Source organism: Lates calcarifer, linkage group LG7_1 (genome assembly GCF_001640805.2).
Source record: "Lates calcarifer isolate ASB-BC8 linkage group LG7_1, TLL_Latcal_v3, whole genome shotgun sequence".
Classification (NCBI taxonomy): domain Eukaryota; kingdom Metazoa; phylum Chordata; class Actinopteri; family Centropomidae; genus Lates; species Lates calcarifer.
This window is the reverse complement of record NC_066839.1, coordinates 17362313-17380492: the sequence shown is the minus strand read 5'-3', so window position 1 is coordinate 17380492 and position 18180 is coordinate 17362313. Positions and strand designations below refer to the sequence as shown.

Below are 18180 nucleotides of genomic sequence, written 5' to 3'. Positions count from 1 at the left end.
GCATTTATGTTTTTACAAAACACAAAAATATCAGCAACATCAACAGTAACCTACCAAGAAAGGGAAAGCAGGGCACATTATTCTTCATGAAATTATACTATATATAGACACACTTGCCAAAAGATGTCAGACCAGAACTCTCTAAACTGTATTTTCCAATTAATTTTTAACCAGTGTTGGACAGTGAGTCAGCGGCTAACAGAGTGACCTCTCAGCACCACAGATAGGGTAAGCTTTCTACGGCTCAGTGTCTTCTTACCACGACTCTCACACACACACACACACGCCAACAGGTAAGCTTGTGCTCTCTCAAACACACACTCTACACACAAAGACACGCGTCAGGTCTGTTGTAACCAGACATGGTGTCATACATTACCCTTTACGGGAAGCCTCACTTAGCTTAAGAAGAAGCTATTCTTGGTTTACACTGTGATGTATCTCTATCTGTAGCTCATCAACTGTACTGTGGAGATAGAAACCTTTAACACAAATCTTCTTTAGACCACTCCATTTGCCTTCAGTATTCACAGTATGCTCACTCTTTGTCTATCTTGCTCTATCTGTCTCTGCAGGATAAGTTAATGAGTCTAATGAGAATAAAGACTGAAAGGGGAGAGAGGAAAAAGATAGAGAGGGAAGGAGAAAGGGGGGAAGCAATCAGATGTGGCTCTGCCCAGCCCGTGGCAATGACAAAGTGGAGCAATTATGCATGAAGGCTGTGACATTGACTGTGGCATCACCTCTTCTGCTGATCTGTTAAAAAGCAAACATACTCTATAATTCAGTGAGGCACTCACTCAGTCATACACACACACAGAGGCACACATACATCTCCCTGCCAAACCTGTTCAAGGGCACAGATGATCATGCATTGACGACTTAACACGTCTGTGCACACGGACTCGTCATTGGCTGGCTGGTGGGAGCATTTCACGGCACAGGTCAGCAGAAGGTCAGAGCTGTTCTCCAATCTCTCACCCAGTGGGTGTGTTAGGTTCTGAGAGAGGGGAAGTATTCCCCTCACGAGTCCACCACCTACTTTTAGCCTCTCATCTCTCTCTGGTCACACACACACACACACACAGACACACAGACACACACACACAGAGACAGATCTTACCCCTTAACAAAGTACACGCCCCACGACCCCCATTATACCTCTCCACTGCCTCACTTGATGCTTGTGCGCATAGTGATGGTGTCATGCTTGAAAGGAATATTGATTACTTGCAAGTGCGAGCTTTCAGTGGCTCTGCTTTACACACTCACTCATAAACTCAGTTTCCTACACAGGTATCATCAAATGTATGGACATAGAAGCATCCAGAAGAATAAAGTGGTGCATTTGAAAAGTGACTAGTATGGAGGCACTTCTTCTTTGTTGCTGTTATCGGAGTGTTGTTAGAAGTTTATTAAGATTTATTACACCTTGAATCTTATCTATGCAGTTCTTAGCCATCATTTGGATCAGTAACAAAAGTACTGTACTCACCACGTTAATTGCTGAAATGTTTCAAAATGGCCAACACTGCTAAAATTAGATCCAATAGGGCAACAAACACGAGCACTCAGACAATCAGACAGGTTGTAAACGAACCAACTCACAAGCCAAACTTATTTGGATGACAAAACTGAGGCAAATAGTAAAATTATTGCGTTTAAAATGTTCATTGTTAAACCTGGACCTAGTTGCCATAGTTACCCTCACACACTGCGTTGAGGAACTATTTCACACATTCTGGGTGTACCTGCCTTTGGTTTCACATGTCTTTTGTTGTAAATATTCAACCATCTTCCAAGTAGGTGAGTACATTGTTATTACTTACATAAATGTTGGGTATATAGCAACAAAAATAAAGTACATTTTGCCAAGTTGGTCGAAATGAAGAAACATGTCACGCATGTGTGTGCTCTCAACAGTTGCAGTCAACATTCCCTTGAGCAAAGCATTTAACCCTATAGTTGCATGAAAAGTGATATCTAGGAGATAAAATTACATTACCATATCTTTTTATCCACTAGCAAAAAATAGTCAGTAAATACCAAAATCAGTAAATACATGGCATCACTAATTCAGAAAGAGAAAGAAAATGACATATTATGACTGTATGTGAAACATGTAATGTCCTTCAAAGTGCACAAATAAAGATTTAAATTAATGACTCCCTCTCACTGAGCGTTAATGAATCTAATAGTGCGTTATCAGACATTATTATTATAGCCACAAAGAATTCCCAGTGTGTCATGAAACATGATACATTAGGAGAAGACACTCATAGAGACTCACACCTGTCAAAATCTACAGTAGGGTCCAAACGTTCCAGCAGCAGAGTGTGTTAAGTCAGCATATTTCTGTGCAGCTGATCAGCCAATTACCAGACTAATTATTGCCACTTGCAGATCTGTCAGACAGTGCAGGCGCAGGCTAGCGGAGATCAATGGGATGTGTTAATCCGAACAACACACACATACACGCGTGCACACCGCTGAAAGGGAAAAAGATGATCAAACGCTATCAAATGCCTTTGTGAGTCTCTCAGAGGACCCCCAGTCAGGCGCTGAGGCAATGGGGGTTAATGGGTGTGCTGCAATGCTTTGAGATTCGCCTACAAGAACACGCAAGTTGAATCATTATCTTCTCAGCCACAGTGATATTTTCAAAAAAGGAGAAAAAAAAGGGGGAGATAAAAGAGTGAAATGATGTTTTGTTTACTTAAGGCTTCAGGGAGAGTCAGGGCTGGGACTAAAGTGGATTGGGAACAGGTAGTGCACTGGAAGAGAGGACCAAGGGACGGGTGTAGGGTGGGGAAGGGGAGTATTACAAAACGGCACTGAACTTCAACTGAACTGGAGAAAAATGGAAGTGAGAGTAAGATCAAGAAAGAGATGAAAAAGGCGGGACAGATGATTTAATCATGAGAGCAGAAGTACTATTTTCACGTTTTACAAGGCAGCAAATAAAGTGAAAGAGGGGGTTGAAAGAGAGATGGGGAGGAGACAAAGAAAAATGAACTGATGACTGATAGCCAATAAGACGAATGGGGGAGGTGGGTGTGTGACTAATGGGTAAGGGGGACAGAGTGGCAGCAGAATGAAAGGGAGAAAAAGGACAGAGGGATGAAAAGGAGGACAGAGAGGCTGAGATAGAAGGAGTGAGTTTGGGGAGCACAGGGCGGAGAGGAGGAGCAAAATCTGGAGAGATAGCAACAACAAGTACAAAAGTAATCAAGGGAAAGCCAGTCAGTACAAGGTGAGAACATAAGAGATAGGAGTAGCTAAAGCATCTCCAACAACTGAAGTCTAAAAAATTAATAAATACCAGGGTCTTGTAGCAAAGTCCTGGTACATTTGTTGTGACAGCACCAGGGACATGGCTAACAATGAGGACGTTGAGGTCATGTCTTCTGTACTTTTTTTTTTTAAGGTTTATTATGATTTTTGTTTATTCTTTTAACAGTGTACCATGGGAAAAAGTTGAATTATACACTTCTATAGACTATGTAAATCATGAGTTCTATTTGCAAAAACAATGCACATCACGTCAGTCAGTTTTATTTCAACAGGCTCTTTCTCAAAGCCATGTTAGCAAAAAAAACAAAAAAAAAAAATCTGTCATTAAAACCACTTAAGAGGTCAGTAGACCATAGGCCAATATAGAAGTGTACTTGTTAAATAAAGTAATGTTATAATAAAATGAATCAAAGCAGAACCAGTGGTGTTTTTATTCTGAAGCACATGGCCTATTTTGGGCCACAAGTATTTATGTAGTTGCTGTGACTTGAAGCTTTCAGACATTTGGACAACAACAGTTAGCTGTTGCCAGTTGGCAGAAAGTAAGACTTTACATTGAACATGTGGATTTATTCACTGTGAGCAGGAAACCAGCAACTTCAGGGCGCCATTTGAACAAACTAACAACTCCGGTTCATGCACCAGGGCTATCTGACTCTAGGTCCTGAGCTGGGCTAACTGCTAGCTTGTTATTATACTAGCTCAGCATAAATAATAGATTAAAAATTGACTTATGGATCAGGTGGGAAAAAAAAGAATGGTACTGTAATGGTTACACTATTTCTAAATGAACACTGCAGTTTCTAGTTATGCTTACAGGCCGAACAATGCTTACCTTTGACTCTTGACACATTTCCTACAGTTATGCCACAGATGCATTTTGATCTGCACACAAAAGGCTCAAGGTTCAAACCCCAGTCTTAAAGAAGTTTAAAGAAGGCTTTGAAACAACTTTAAACAAAATTTGTAGAAAATATAATTCAAGAGTTACTTTCAGAATTTAAAAAATGGGAACTGGGGAGCGCCTTGAGGGGTGCAGTATTTCTAAAATCCTAGCTATTGCCCTGTGCACCTCATTGAAGGAAATCAGAATCTTTGCAGCAGCTACATCTGTGTTACTAGTGAGAAAAGTAAGATGGTGTGTTTAGAAGTGCAAAAAACAACCAAAAATAATTACAGACCCAAACATACGGTACACATGAACTCAAACATACTGTATTTTCTCCCTCCAAAGAAAAGCAGCACAAGGCTACACGTTCAATACACACACATACATACAAGCACACAGCAAGTGCAGCGTTGGGAGCTGATCAGTGCTTGATTATCTCCCCTCAATGCAACGCACCCTAAGCAGAACCAAATCGGATGACTTCATTAGCATATCATCTGCATAATGGCTCTGCCAGAGCAAGGGCATTTGCCTGCTACGTGGTATCTACCATGTCTCATTCTAAAGAGGGGGGGTTAGGGTTAGAGAGTCTCTTTAATTTTGATTATAACTAACCAAAAGCTAGGCCTCTCTGAAGTCATGCCTGCCTTAAACATCTCAACTGACCAGTTAATTGAGGGCGCAGTAAAAAAAAAAAAAAAAAAAAAAAAAAAAAAAAAAAAAAAGGAGAAAATATTCAACTGAAGATAATTTCTCTATATTGTGCACAATTGCTGGAGTTTCCTCGCTGATATATCCAATTATAAGCCTTTCTGCTGCAAATTAAAGTACGAACACGTGGGCATGGATGTTTGTTCAGTGAATATTAATTGCATGAATATTTCTATTTTAGCATTCTGAACACTTCTCTTTTGCACATGACCTGGGAAATGTTTAGTTAAATAAATAGCTTATATAAATAACATAAGTAATAATAATAATAATCTAAAAGCCTTTATGACCTTTTTATGAAATGACCAATATAAATTCTGTCATACTAGTCTGATCACACAAAAGACTGCCAAGTCGTCACCCCTCTCATATTTTTCTCTTCAGTTCTTCTAAGGACAAAAGCCATGCAATATTATCAAGGCTCTTAGAATATTTATTCCTTTCAAATGATGGACCATGAAAGGTTTCAATTCCTCACCTCACAAAAGTCTGCCCTTGGTCTCTGTTTAAAGAATGGCTCTTTCTTTTCACCTCTTTTAACATTTCATATCACTTTTTCATTTTATAAGTACTTTCTGCCTTCATCATGGCTCACAGGTCAAAATTTCAACAACTTAGATGAAATCTTTTTTTTTTTTTTTTTTTTTTTTTAAAATGAAAACAGCACCTTATTGTACTCCTCAGTGTCAGAATGTTGGAATACCAGACATGCTGCGTGAGCACGACACTTCAACAGACATAAGCGCTCATGTAGACAAGTGTAGGAATAACTTCAAAATCAGAAAAAAAAAAGCCATCCTGTCAGTCAAGAGCGCTGCCACGCAATGTTATACTCCACAGATATAAAAGCTTAGAAGGTTGCTATGTCATTGATGGGAAAGAAAGAGAAGCATAAAAAGGTAGAGGAAGATAAAACCATAAAACAAACGCTTATCAAGCACAGCAGTGGCATCACACATATGTCTGGGCCACAGTGTATGCAGTCCCCCCCCCCCCACACACACACACACACACATTTTTATTACATCCATTATCACACCTGTACACAGAACTGGTTATATACTTTTACTTTTAAGAAACTGTCTCTCAAACTATCAATTCAGTCAACAGCTCTATATGTACAGTGCCTCGAGATAAGTTCTGTTGTGAATTGGTGCTATATAAATAAATTTTGACTTGACTTGAACAGCAATAGTTTTTATGTAGAAGCACTACTGTAGATAAAACTTTTATTTTCCAGGTTTCTGAGGGCCCTCACCATGTTGGAGCTCAGCATATTTTGTTCCACCATTCCCATCACTACAAAACCTTGAAGCACAAGAAACTCTGTAAGTATTAACAGAAAAAACAGAGAGGTAGAGAAGCACTCAGGTGTAACCCTCCACCAAAAGTATTCATGATGATCATGCAGGTTTTGGGAGAACAGAGGTCCAGATCACATGAATGTAAAGTCAGTCAGTCTCCTGATCACTGAGTTAAGGCCATTTAAATATTTAATGTTGCTATATCAAATGTCATCACACTTTGTAAGATTGCTCAGAGTTAACATGTGCACAAAACCTTAATTTGGTTGCACAATCAAAGTGTCACACCAATTTAAATGTCAAATAGGCCACACTTTGCTAAACAGTTACAGGAAAATCATATGCAAAGTCAAAACAGCTGTTGGACCAAGGAATCAAAACTAACAAATCAAATGAAGAAATTTGTTTCTGTGCTTTACAATTGAAGAGTTGACAGAAAAATGTTATTTTGTAAATGGCAACATAATGGCCCTTTTCACATCTTTTTTGTCAATTGCAAAGAAAAATGTTCTGGCAAATATTACTGGTATCTTTTAAGTAGTTTCTAAGGTATCAGGCTAACTAACAGACAAAAAATAGAGAGACAAATGGACTGAAAACATAACGTCCTTGGCAGTGGTAACAAACAGAGGCAAAGAGGCTGAATTAAATAAACAAGATACACAGAGAGGAGGAAGAGAGAAACAGGCAGTGCGGTCTAACAGTGGTTTCTGCATTTCATACCATTCTGCTGCCATGTTTGTTTACTTTCTCCCTGGTGTGAACATCTATGCATGGCTGCAGCCATCACATCTACACATGTCACCCCTCTGCACAATCACACACACACTCAGCACAAACACACACACACTTCCAGATATTCCTAAGCCTTTCTGCGCTCATACTTAGACTCTCACAATACAGCCCTTCAAGCCACATCTTAACCTAGTTCTTTGCATAAATCCTACTCATAAGGTCTCAGGCACTTCACAAACAATACACAGCATTCCTGAGTTTTCAGCCAAGTGTGTTCACTCAATGTACTACTACTCCCGCAAGAAAACCTTGTTGTCTCTTTCGGCTGTATTTTACTCATTTTTCACTTGAAATGAGGGTGTATTTGGCACATATATGCTTCGGTCTCCTGACTAGTGAGTCATGAGAACATTTTTTTAATTGCAACACTGTGTGGTCATTAAAAATTAACAGACTCTGGAGACAGAGTAAGACCACTACAACTTGTATCCATATCTGTGACAATGCAGATGTACATTTATGTAATGTGTCAACAGATTTTCTGTTTGTTGCTGTGAGTGAACAGTGCACATTCTATGTTTGCCCAGCAGCAAAGCCGATAATGATAGTTCAAATATTTCATGCAAACATATTAAATATTTTGTTGAGAATGTGGCTTAACTAAGAGCGGTATTTTTTTTGGTGATAAGCAGAAATGCAAATAAAAATGGACAAATATGTCAGTTACATATTCACAAGGCTTTCTCTCTCTCTTTCTCTTTCTCTCCATTTCTCTCTCACTGTTGCGTAACCACTGACGCACTCGTGATCCGTGAAAAAGTGGGAATCAGTTTTGCTCGGTTGATCCCAGAGGTCAGCAGCAGAGAAAGAGAGAGAGAGAGACAGAAAGAGAGAGAGAGAACAGAGGGAGAGGAGTAAAGAGAGCACAAGGCCAAAAGAGAGTGCGTAAGAAAGTGAAGGAAGGAGAGACAACCAATTGTCAGGCTGGCATCAGAGAGTTGGTGCCTAGGTAAGAATTGTGCAATGTAGCTGACAATGTTTTGTGAACCTCTGCCCCTTGTCTCGGCAACCGGAGATGCAGGAAATGGCTCAGACAAAGGGGATAAAACAGAGCAGAACATAACATGACAGAATATAATGTAAGATGGAGAACAGAACAAATGGAAAACAAAAAGCTAAATAACAGAAAGGAACAAGAGGGTGGAAAAAGCACAAGCATAGGAAATGATACAGCAAAGAAACAAAACATAGACAGTAGCAGAGAAATGGGGGGGAAACATGTAAAGGAAATTACAAGAGACAATCGATACCTCTCTGAGATTCTGGTGACAAAAGTAATGAAACCAGTGCAAAATCTCTGTTCCTTGATAATAAAGCTCTGAAACACAAACAGCTTGTTGCCTCTACCTTCCAGGCACAATTCCGAACAATGTAGGTTTTGGCTTCTCTGAACAGAAAAGGGGGACTGCATGAGGAAACCCGTGGGTGTAGAGGGGGAGGTCTGTATTTACAGCTCATATTTTCTGACTATTTGAGTAGCAGCCGGTCATTGCTGAAATCAATTTGACCGATGCCCTCAATTTTTTAGCAACTTTGAAATCCACCTCGAGGATTGTGGTGTAGTTTTGGACTGAGTAATGAGGAGAGGCAAAGTTAAACTCAATTTCAGGGTGAGCGTCTGGCCATTAATAGCCGTTTATCAACAGTACAGCCAACATGTGCCAAGGCCAATAAGCGCCAGCTGGTGCTCTGAATCCCAACGTCTGAAGCATAACAGGAAAACCCAGTTTCGTTGCCTCTGTGACACTGCGTGGATGCAAACAGACCAAACCTCTGATGACACAGGCTGCCTGTCTCTATCTGATGCAATACAAAGGACATGGAAGGGGAAAAATGCCTCATTTTTCCATCATGTGTCAGTAGGTCAAAGACCATGTTTGGAGGACAGAGTTGCTGAGCAAATTTTCTACCTTGTTTTATTCTTTTGGGCAGCACAACAGCAGTGAATCAATTCAGCAACAATGGGCCTCTGTGGGAACAAAGCATTTTGGCTACCCTTAAAGTTGTCTACTAGCTCTCAGGAGGGTTTTCCCAACAAGTTCTGATGTGTGCAGTAATATCCTTCCCAGCTGTCAGCACTTCAGCTATCTTAACTGATTCTTCACTTGCTGTCATCTAAATGAACTCAACAAGATAGCAAAACAGAATTGGTGAATTAAAGGTACCCTGTGCATGAGGTAGCAATGGTTTAATGTGATGGCAGCAGTTTTGTTTGTATGTTGTACATGAGATGAGGATGAACACACACCCATGAGTTGCAACAACACGATAGGAAGCAGACGACCGTAAGACAGACATAAAATATAGGATTTATAATATTTTAAAAATCTACTTTGCTATGGTTTTATATTTTTTTTAAAGAAAAAATGAATGTAAAGATAACTTTCTTTGTCTGCAAGAAAACTACAGTGTACTTTTCAGAGTACTGCACCTATTTAGTCTGTTTAGAAAAGATTAAAATTGATGCAGCTGAATCAGATATTTCCAGTCTTTTATATGCCACGCATTCCTCTTCCTTGTCAAAACCTAGCACCTACAGTACCTACACTGCAACTTGCAGACTGGGCAACTTGATCAAAGGTTTGGGTGTGTTATCCTAGTAGTGGCTAATGTAGCCTCAAGCTGCCAGAAGCAAGCAGAGATGAGGAACAGTTACAGAGGTTCCACACTCCAGTTTTTCCTCATTTCCCTTAACCCCAACTGATACTGACTCAAGTGACATCACATGAGAAACTGACTCAAATGACATCACTTGAGTCAGTTTATCAGACTTTGAGCAGCTTCCTCTGGTGCCACAAAGGGTTTTGTACAGCTCTTTTATACAGTAACAGTTCTTAAAAGACTTGAATGTGTAAATACTGCACAGCTCCTCTATCAACAAAACAACAAAAGGGGCACTGCACATGTACCACTGTACACAATGAATGACCAAAATCAATATCTGTAACCTGTAATGTAATTTTTGTCCAATCTGTGGCACTGTGTACAACAATAAAGCACTCTGTTCCGTTCAGTCAAAAGATCTCAGGTTAGTGAATGAGTCACTTGAGTGCTATGCACACTGGCAGCACGTGGCTTGCTTCAATACAACAGCACCTATTATTTCATGTGTAAGCTCACAAACTGACAGCATTGTGACACGTCATTACTGGCTGACAGGCGTCAATGCGTCATTATACGCCACAGGCAGATTTCCAAGCATCAACACAAAAAGCAGCAGTTTAGTTATATTTGCTCCGCAGAACAGAATATCAAATAATGTAACACTAAAGTATGTGATGTGTGTGATGCACTTAACAGATACACTTGCAACAGAACAAATTAAATGCATTGCAGTATCTTTCCTGCACCAAAACCTAACTTTTCTGTTGGTTGTTCATTATATATGATCAGTATATCTAAGGGGGGCAGTATATTGGTAGATTATTGCCTGAACTACTGTGTAACACTGTACACACCGTACAAACTGCTGGTTTAGTAGAAGCAAAGTCCAGTGCACTAAACAAAAAAACTCTGAAGGGAATGGACAGGTCTGTACATAAATCCCACTGAAGCCTGGTAGCATCTGTGGACAAGCAGTAAGCACCAGCATAGTACTCCTATCTTGAGCCTGACTGTGATGTGAGGCTCATGAATGTCCACAGTACTTTGAACTGGAGAAACACAAAAAAGGAGGGAGGAGGAGAGAGAAAGTGAGAAAGGCTAACTAGAATACTGAGACCGACAGAGATAAGTAGGGTAGGACAAAGGCAAGAGAGGGAGAGGGAGAGTGAGAGAGATGGAGTCAGAGTCAGAGGAGAGGTGACAGGCAGGGAGAGAATATATATATACAGAGAGAGGGAGGGAGGGAGAGAAAAAGAAACAGTGTGTGTGACAGAGGCAGAAAGCAAAAATCTTGTCTGTGTGAACTTTGCGCCAGGACTTTGAGGCGATAATTAGGGAGAGTGACTCCAGAAGTGGAGAATAAGTTCTCAGTCCTAAGCCTTCATGCCGGGGGATTAGACTCAGGCTGAACTCACTCACTCCTCCTCCTCTCCCACCCTCCCCCCCAGCACTCTCACTGCTCCCTAAAGTGGACTCGCCCCCATTGCCAAGTTATGTCCAAAGCAACTACAGCAGTGCTCCTTCTCTGTCCACCCCTGGAGACCAAACAGTTTCATTACAGAATGAGATATTCACCATTTCTGTATCACTGACAGCTTAGGGAGCAAGTACAGTTATAAAAAACAATTCTCAGCATTACCCTGCAGTAATGTGCAATATATTATTATCGTGTACTTTATATATAATCATGATACTAATATTTGGATGAGACGATGTCAAGCAGGTTTTAAATTAACTTTGGAATGCATTATTTCAAAATGTAACATATATTCTGAGTCTCATTCTGTGTGTGCATTCAAGTGAAATTTTCAGAGGGTTTATTATCATAGCTGTTGGAAAGAACACTAAGTTATAAAATGGAAACATTTTACAGTGTACAGATTTTGTGTGTGTGTGTGTGTGTGTGTGTGTGTGTGTGTGTGTGTGAGTGTGTGCGTGCTGAGAGGAAAGCCATTAGGTAATGCTGGCAGCAAGACCTGCAGGCTGTGGCTTGGAGCTTCATCTCTGACCTTAGGCTACACTATCAAATCCCGATGAGCTCCATCCAGGCATCCAGTGAAAGCACATCATTGACAAGCATTTGCAAAATAGGTCTTCATGCACAGGATCCAAATGTGTGTCACCTTTTCTGTTTGTTCTACGCTATCTCAAAAAATGCTAAAGAAGTACCTTTGATTGGTGCCTTGCAAGCAGGTCCTAATGGTAGATTTAAGTTGGATGTGGGAAGGTTGTCGGTAGGAAGTAATTTTGAATGTGCTAATTAAACCACAGCTTTCCGATCAAAATATAATCAAACTAATGAGTACACATGTGGCCTAAATTATTGGTACCCCTCCACTTAAAAACGAAAAAAACACAACTGACAAATTTTTATCCACTGTTATTTTTCCCATATCTAAGAGAACATGCAAGTCGCATTTTAGTTTCAATGTAATATATTATTTTAAATAATAAAGCTAATTAAAATGGCATGGACGAAAATACTGGGACTCACAACTTAATATTTTGTAGCACATCCCTTTGAGGCAATCACTGGAATCAAGCTCTTTTTAGCTCTTAATGAGACTTCTGCATCTCTCAGCTGGTGGTTTGGCTATACTCTTCTGGAGCAAACTGCTCCAGTTCTCTCAGCTTTGATGGGTGCCCTCTCCCAACTGCGAGTTTCAGCTCTTTTCATAGATCTTCAATTGGATTAAGATCAGGATTCACAGCAGGCCACTTCAGAATGATCCAATATTTTCTTCTTATCTGTTCTTGGGTGTCTTTAGATGTATGTTTTGGGTCATTATCCAGCTGGAGGAGCCATGGCCTGTGATTGAGACAGAGCTCTCTAACACTGTGCCGTATATTTTGCTCCAGAATATTTGTCTTGATAATCTGCTGACTTAACTGAGCCATGCACAGATTCCCAGCACTTTGTGACAGATGCAGCAGGACAACCCCATAATTGAGCTTCCTCCATGTTTTACATAAAATGTAGAGCTGATGTGACTAACCCAAAAGCTCTAATTTCTTCATCTGTCCAAAAGACTGTAGCGTGTAAACATGAATTTAGCAAGCTCTAATCAGGCTTCTACACGGAGCCACTTTCACTCAGAAACAATGTATGGTGCAACTGGACGCTCTTGAGAGTCAGTTTGTATCTGTTTTGAAGTTGTCTTTAGTTCTTTCTACTATATCCATACTATATCCTTCTTTTCAATCTGGGGACAATTTTCCTCTTGCGGCCACATCCAAGGAAATTGGCTATGACCCTTTAGAGCTTAAACTTATATTATTAATATATCTCTCGTCTATATTCAGTGTGGTACACACAATGATACCAAAAAGAACAATGAGCACTTTCCTTCACTTAAATAGACTTACTGATTGATTACAGGATTTTAAAAAAAACGTGATACTAATTGAAGAGAAAAGTACACCTTTTCACTCTTTATTATTTATCACCACTTCCTGAGGGGTAGCAATAATTTTGTCCAGGCCATTTTAGAAGATCTTTGCAGAATAAACAAGAATTAAGCACTCTCCACAGTTTCTTTTTAAAAATCTATTGTAAACCAAAAGCCTGTAGGTATGCATAAAAAAGAGCTTTTAATTTTTTTCAGGAAGAATAGAGCATTGTTTCCTGTCCTTTCAGCACCTGTATTATTCTTCCACTAAGGACAGAACAGATAGAATTCAGCTAATTAAATCATTTAATTTGCAACCAAATAAACAACACTGATCTGAAAAACATTTTAGAAATATAATGTTTAAAAAACAGGACATTTAAACCACTAAAATCTGAAAATAGAGATACTGTGCAGTCCATTAAACCTTCACATAGTATATCTGCGGGTTGAAGTGCAGTATGTTGCTAACTAGAGCAATGCTGCTAACTGGAGCACAGTCCCTGGTCCACTGCCATTGCCTCTAAAAAGTTTGCTACGTCGTCAAAGCCATGCATCAAAAAAGTTGCATCTCTGAGCCAGGAACAATCGGGGCTTCTCTGACTGCAAGGGACTAAAACTTTCTGGATAGATGCCTCGGGTTTCATGCGGCATCAGCCCCAGATTTGAGTACAGGGATGACAAGGTGCTCCATATTTTTCATTAGAAATATGTGGCCTTGCAACACTGATATGCTCCCCAGGTCCCTTCATCTGCAGCACTCTATCCTTCTTTCTTTCTCTCCGTCTTTCGCCTTCAGCCCCTTCCCCCACTCCAGTCTCTCCTCTCTCCTCTTGTTCTCTAGTCTGTTCTCCCCAGCCTCCCACTTACTGTGCCCTCTGACCACTGTGCCATTTACAGTACACACAAACAACTGCAGAGACATGAATCTAATAGCACAGGGACCTGCTGTAAGGCACATCCTCATTTTACACATCGTGATCTCAGTATTTCACAATAAAAAGTCATGTAATAAGTTACATAAAGTGAACATTGCCTTGTCTGCATGCTTTAGAATTATCTCCATTTATATCTCTAATGATAGTTAAGCGACTCTTTTGCTAAGTAGCCACAATTTTAACACCATTATTAATTCATTTTGTTAAGCTAGTTATTCCTTTCCACACATGTCTGAAGCCTACCCAGGGATCACTGCAGGGTTAAAACAGATATAGAGACAATCATTCACACTTACACCTATGGGTAATTTAAAGTCCCCAGTCCATCTGATTTGCATGTTGGAGGAAACTGGAACACCCAGAGGAAACCCCCACAGATTCCACATAGAAAGGGTCAGAGCTATGCATCAAACCTGGGTCCTTCTTGTTCCGTTACGCAATGGCGCTAACAACTGAACCACTGTGGGACCTCTCACTGCACACTGATCAGCCCACTGCTACCTAGTGTACTGATGTGACACAATAGTAAGGGAATTCTGTTTTTGGTTTACCCCATCAACAGGGAGAAAACAGTGCAGGGCCTGATACAGTGGCAACTGTTTAGAATAGTGAACACAGGCAACTATTACACATTTAAGTTTCATTATAATCACACGTGAGTCAAAAGTCAGAAAATACAGAGCTTTCCTTTACCTGAGATCAATTGAGATGGATGATCATACAGTAACCACTGTCTTAATCCTTCCCCAAAACAGCAACTGTCCAATAGCTAAGCAAATGTAACTAGGCATGACAAGCCTGTCAAGCTCTGGATTTCACATGAAGACACAGGGTGCATGAGGCCTGTAGTAAAATTTATATTCAGCAACCAAAGGGTTGGGTGGGTGCAATCTTTTTTAGCATTTACATCAAAAACACAAAGGACAAGAGTAAAGAATGGATTAAATAGTCTGTTTTCCTGCTCTAACAAAAGCTGCAAATGTTAGCATGTCTGACTATAGGTAACACACCACCTAGAGTAGTAAACTGTATAAATTGTGTAGTATTTCCTCACTATGTGGGAGCAGATTCTGAATGCTATCAGAGTTACGGTTAGTGGCTGTGACTTCGTCTTTATTAGATTTGGGGAAGTTTACACTCTGGCAAATCCAGTGACATTTCCCAAGACAGCATTACAGTTGCAAAACATATTTAGTTAGTTCTCATCCTACCAGCCTGTTCTCTAGTAACTTCAAAAGTTATGTATTTCCATGTCTTTTCACATATATCATCAATGGATTAGGACCATGACTAGCCCCAGTTTTAGCCTTAATCATTTAGCAAGATAGCATGTACTGTATGTAGCCATCAAATGTGTATGCACATAAGACCCTTTTATAATATTCTTGTTTTAATGGCAAAATATGAGTTGAGAGAACTTTTCAACCAATGCAAACAGTCAACAGCAGCTTAATTAACTAGCTAAAGGTGATAAAATCTGCCAGGGACTAGCCAGTAAAATCAACAACTGCCAGCTAAAAATGAGAAACCGGTTTTTGTCTACCTCTTTCTTAAAATTATGGACCCATTGTTGCAAACCTGACTAACAATTTTGAGTGACAAAGCTACCCCACTGCAAACAATAAACCTGATAGACATAGCAACAGTAACTAAGAGGGACAGGGTTAGAGCACATTCAGTAGTTCAGGATAGTGAACACAGGTGACTCACACATACCACTGTAGTCAGTCTCACTGTAGCCACGTTTTCCTTAAACTGATATCAATCAGGATCATAATTCACTGTTTTCCTTTATCTAGCGAAAGGAGGCACAGACACACATACAACACGCATGACCACACACAACTACACAGAGTATCGCATGGCTTTGATAAATGAATAATGAGGATATTCTCTGCACGATTGCAATACACAAAGGCCACTGCCACGACCTCAGTCAGATGAAGCCAAAGGTTAGGTCAAATTCACCAATCAGCTCCTTTTCAACAGACACAGGGCTGTCACATCCAATTAAGTGCTTACACATAACGCACACAAATACATGCATGCCTCATTTTCACACTGATAGTCCATCATTAATATTAACTGTTTGCAAAGACACTGAATAATCCATCGTAGAGAAAACGGCAACTATCATCACTTTAAATGTAAGGGTGATAATCAGGTGGAAATCTCCAGTCTCCAGTTCTGACGCCATATTTCTCTCCATCTCTGCTCATCTCTCCACTCAATCACTCGTCCGTCATGCAACAGTAAATACAAGTGCTCGTTAGCCTGAAAGCACTGAGTCCCCTGCTTTTCGCTTTCTCTCTCAAACCCACAGATGAGCATATGCACACATTTAATGAACACACGTAATGAATGATTAACCAGTGACAGCACAAGCGCAAATTCAACACACACACACAGTTCTTACAGTGCAGATAAGTGTAAAGTAAGGAAAAAGGGATTGCTGTACCTTTGTTTCTACCTACAGTTTTTGGAGAGGAGAAAGGATCCGTAGAGATAAAAGAGGGAAGAGTGTCATCCCGCGCAGAGCACCAGAGAAAGACAGCAGAAAGTGGGGATAAGCTATTGTTAGTCTACTGTAAGCCTGTGCACTGCCAACTGACACTTTTCATGCAAAATGTTGACAATCATGCAAATGGTGGAGAAAGCAAATGAGAGAAGCGGACGTGGGCAGCAGACAACTGACACTTTATAATTTTAGCACTCTGTTTCCTTTTTCCTTCATCTTCTGGTAAATTGCATGTCTACGCTAAGGTCACACCAGAAAGAGGCAGATCACAATTTATCTGCACGTCCCTCAGAAAATAAGCGGTACTGCAAGGTCTCTGACTTGAGGGTCATGCAGTGGCTATCATTTGCTGTGGAGGAACACTCTATTGACCTCACTTGTTATTCAAGGGAGGAAAAAGGAGGCTATGAGGAAAAGGTTTACAGGACAGCTAATAAAATCGCTTTCTCAGTTATCTCCATAACCTTAAAGGTCAGCTATGTCAAGACGGTTTGTAATTGGTTGGCAAGTTCAGAGTTGAACTGTATGCAAAAGCAAAAAGAGAAATCCAAAGATCTTGGCTCCAAGGAAGTGAAAAAATATTTCTGTATTAAATTTCATTGTTCTAAATGCTGGTGTGACAGAAACCTAACACACACCTTGCCTGTGATCCTTGCTGATCTTCTTCTCTTCTGAACCATATTGCCTGAATAAACCACTTGATTCTACAAAATTTCAAATCACATCCACAGATGTTTAGCATTTTAACTAATGCTGATGTTATTGGAATCATGTGATATGACTGAAAGCTTAGGAACATACAGAACTGATGAATAAACTTTAAGTTAAGGCTGTTCTGTCAACTGTTGTTCCAAGGTCGAGAATGAACCGCTGATTTCAACTTTTAATGTCAACATGAACAAGAAGTCCCTGAAATGCCCTGAAAAACCTAACTGAGCAAACTCTGTTGTGCTATGATTGAAAAGTAGTTCAAAATGAGTTGATTTTCACTACTGCTGTTTCCATGGACATAAATCAACTTAGATTATTCTTATGACTGCATAACCATGTTATGGTTTAGGTCAGACCAAGATTGTGGTAAGGGCAAATAAACTAAGTTTAAAGTGCAGTCAAGGTTAGGCAGCTAACACAGTTGTACATTATCTAACCATGACAGTTTATGTTCCTTATTTTTCTCCTTTCCACTTTTTATCTCCTGTCTTCTTCCTCTAAGCTGTCTCCCCAAATTGTAGTGATTTCCTTATCCACCCTGCCTTTAATCCTCCCCCCTCCCTCCACTACCCGGTCACTGCAGAGGTCGAGCAGGAACAGTGGAGTGTGTCACTGCATGTTAGCTGTGGAACTGAGAACAGTCCACAATTATGTAATACACAGAAACCTGGGTGAAACGAGGGTGAAGAGACACAGAAGCATAGAAGAAAGAGAGAGAGAGATGAGATGGGGAACATGCCGCCATGCACCCTTCCCCACCAACACACACACACACACACACAGAGAAACCCTTCCACTTCTCTGTAGCAACAATGGGAGCACTGCAACACACAAATGCACATGGACAGGTAGCCGAGGCACACAGCACAAAATTACGCCCCAAAACCAAGCCAGGCGGTGAGTGAAAAAAAAAAAACAAAAAAAAACAATAGAGATCTACGCAGAAAAAGAAGAGAGTACCTTGCTCTGCCTTCAGGTGTGCGAGGCCTTGAAGAGAAAAATCAGACAGACAGGAACAGAGAGAAAA

The 18180-nt window shown here is 40.2% G+C and overlaps 1 protein-coding gene across 1 annotated transcript in view; it reads right to left on the bottom strand.

Annotated features, from left to right (window-relative positions):
- The window catches only part of nrxn3b (neurexin 3b), a 120514-nt gene that overhangs the window by 91245 nt on the left and 11089 nt on the right, over positions 1–18180 (bottom strand). The window contains 1 exon segment of the mRNA XM_051071983.1: positions 18114–18140. Within this exon segment, the coding sequence (XP_050927940.1) occupies positions 18114–18140 (27 nt within the window).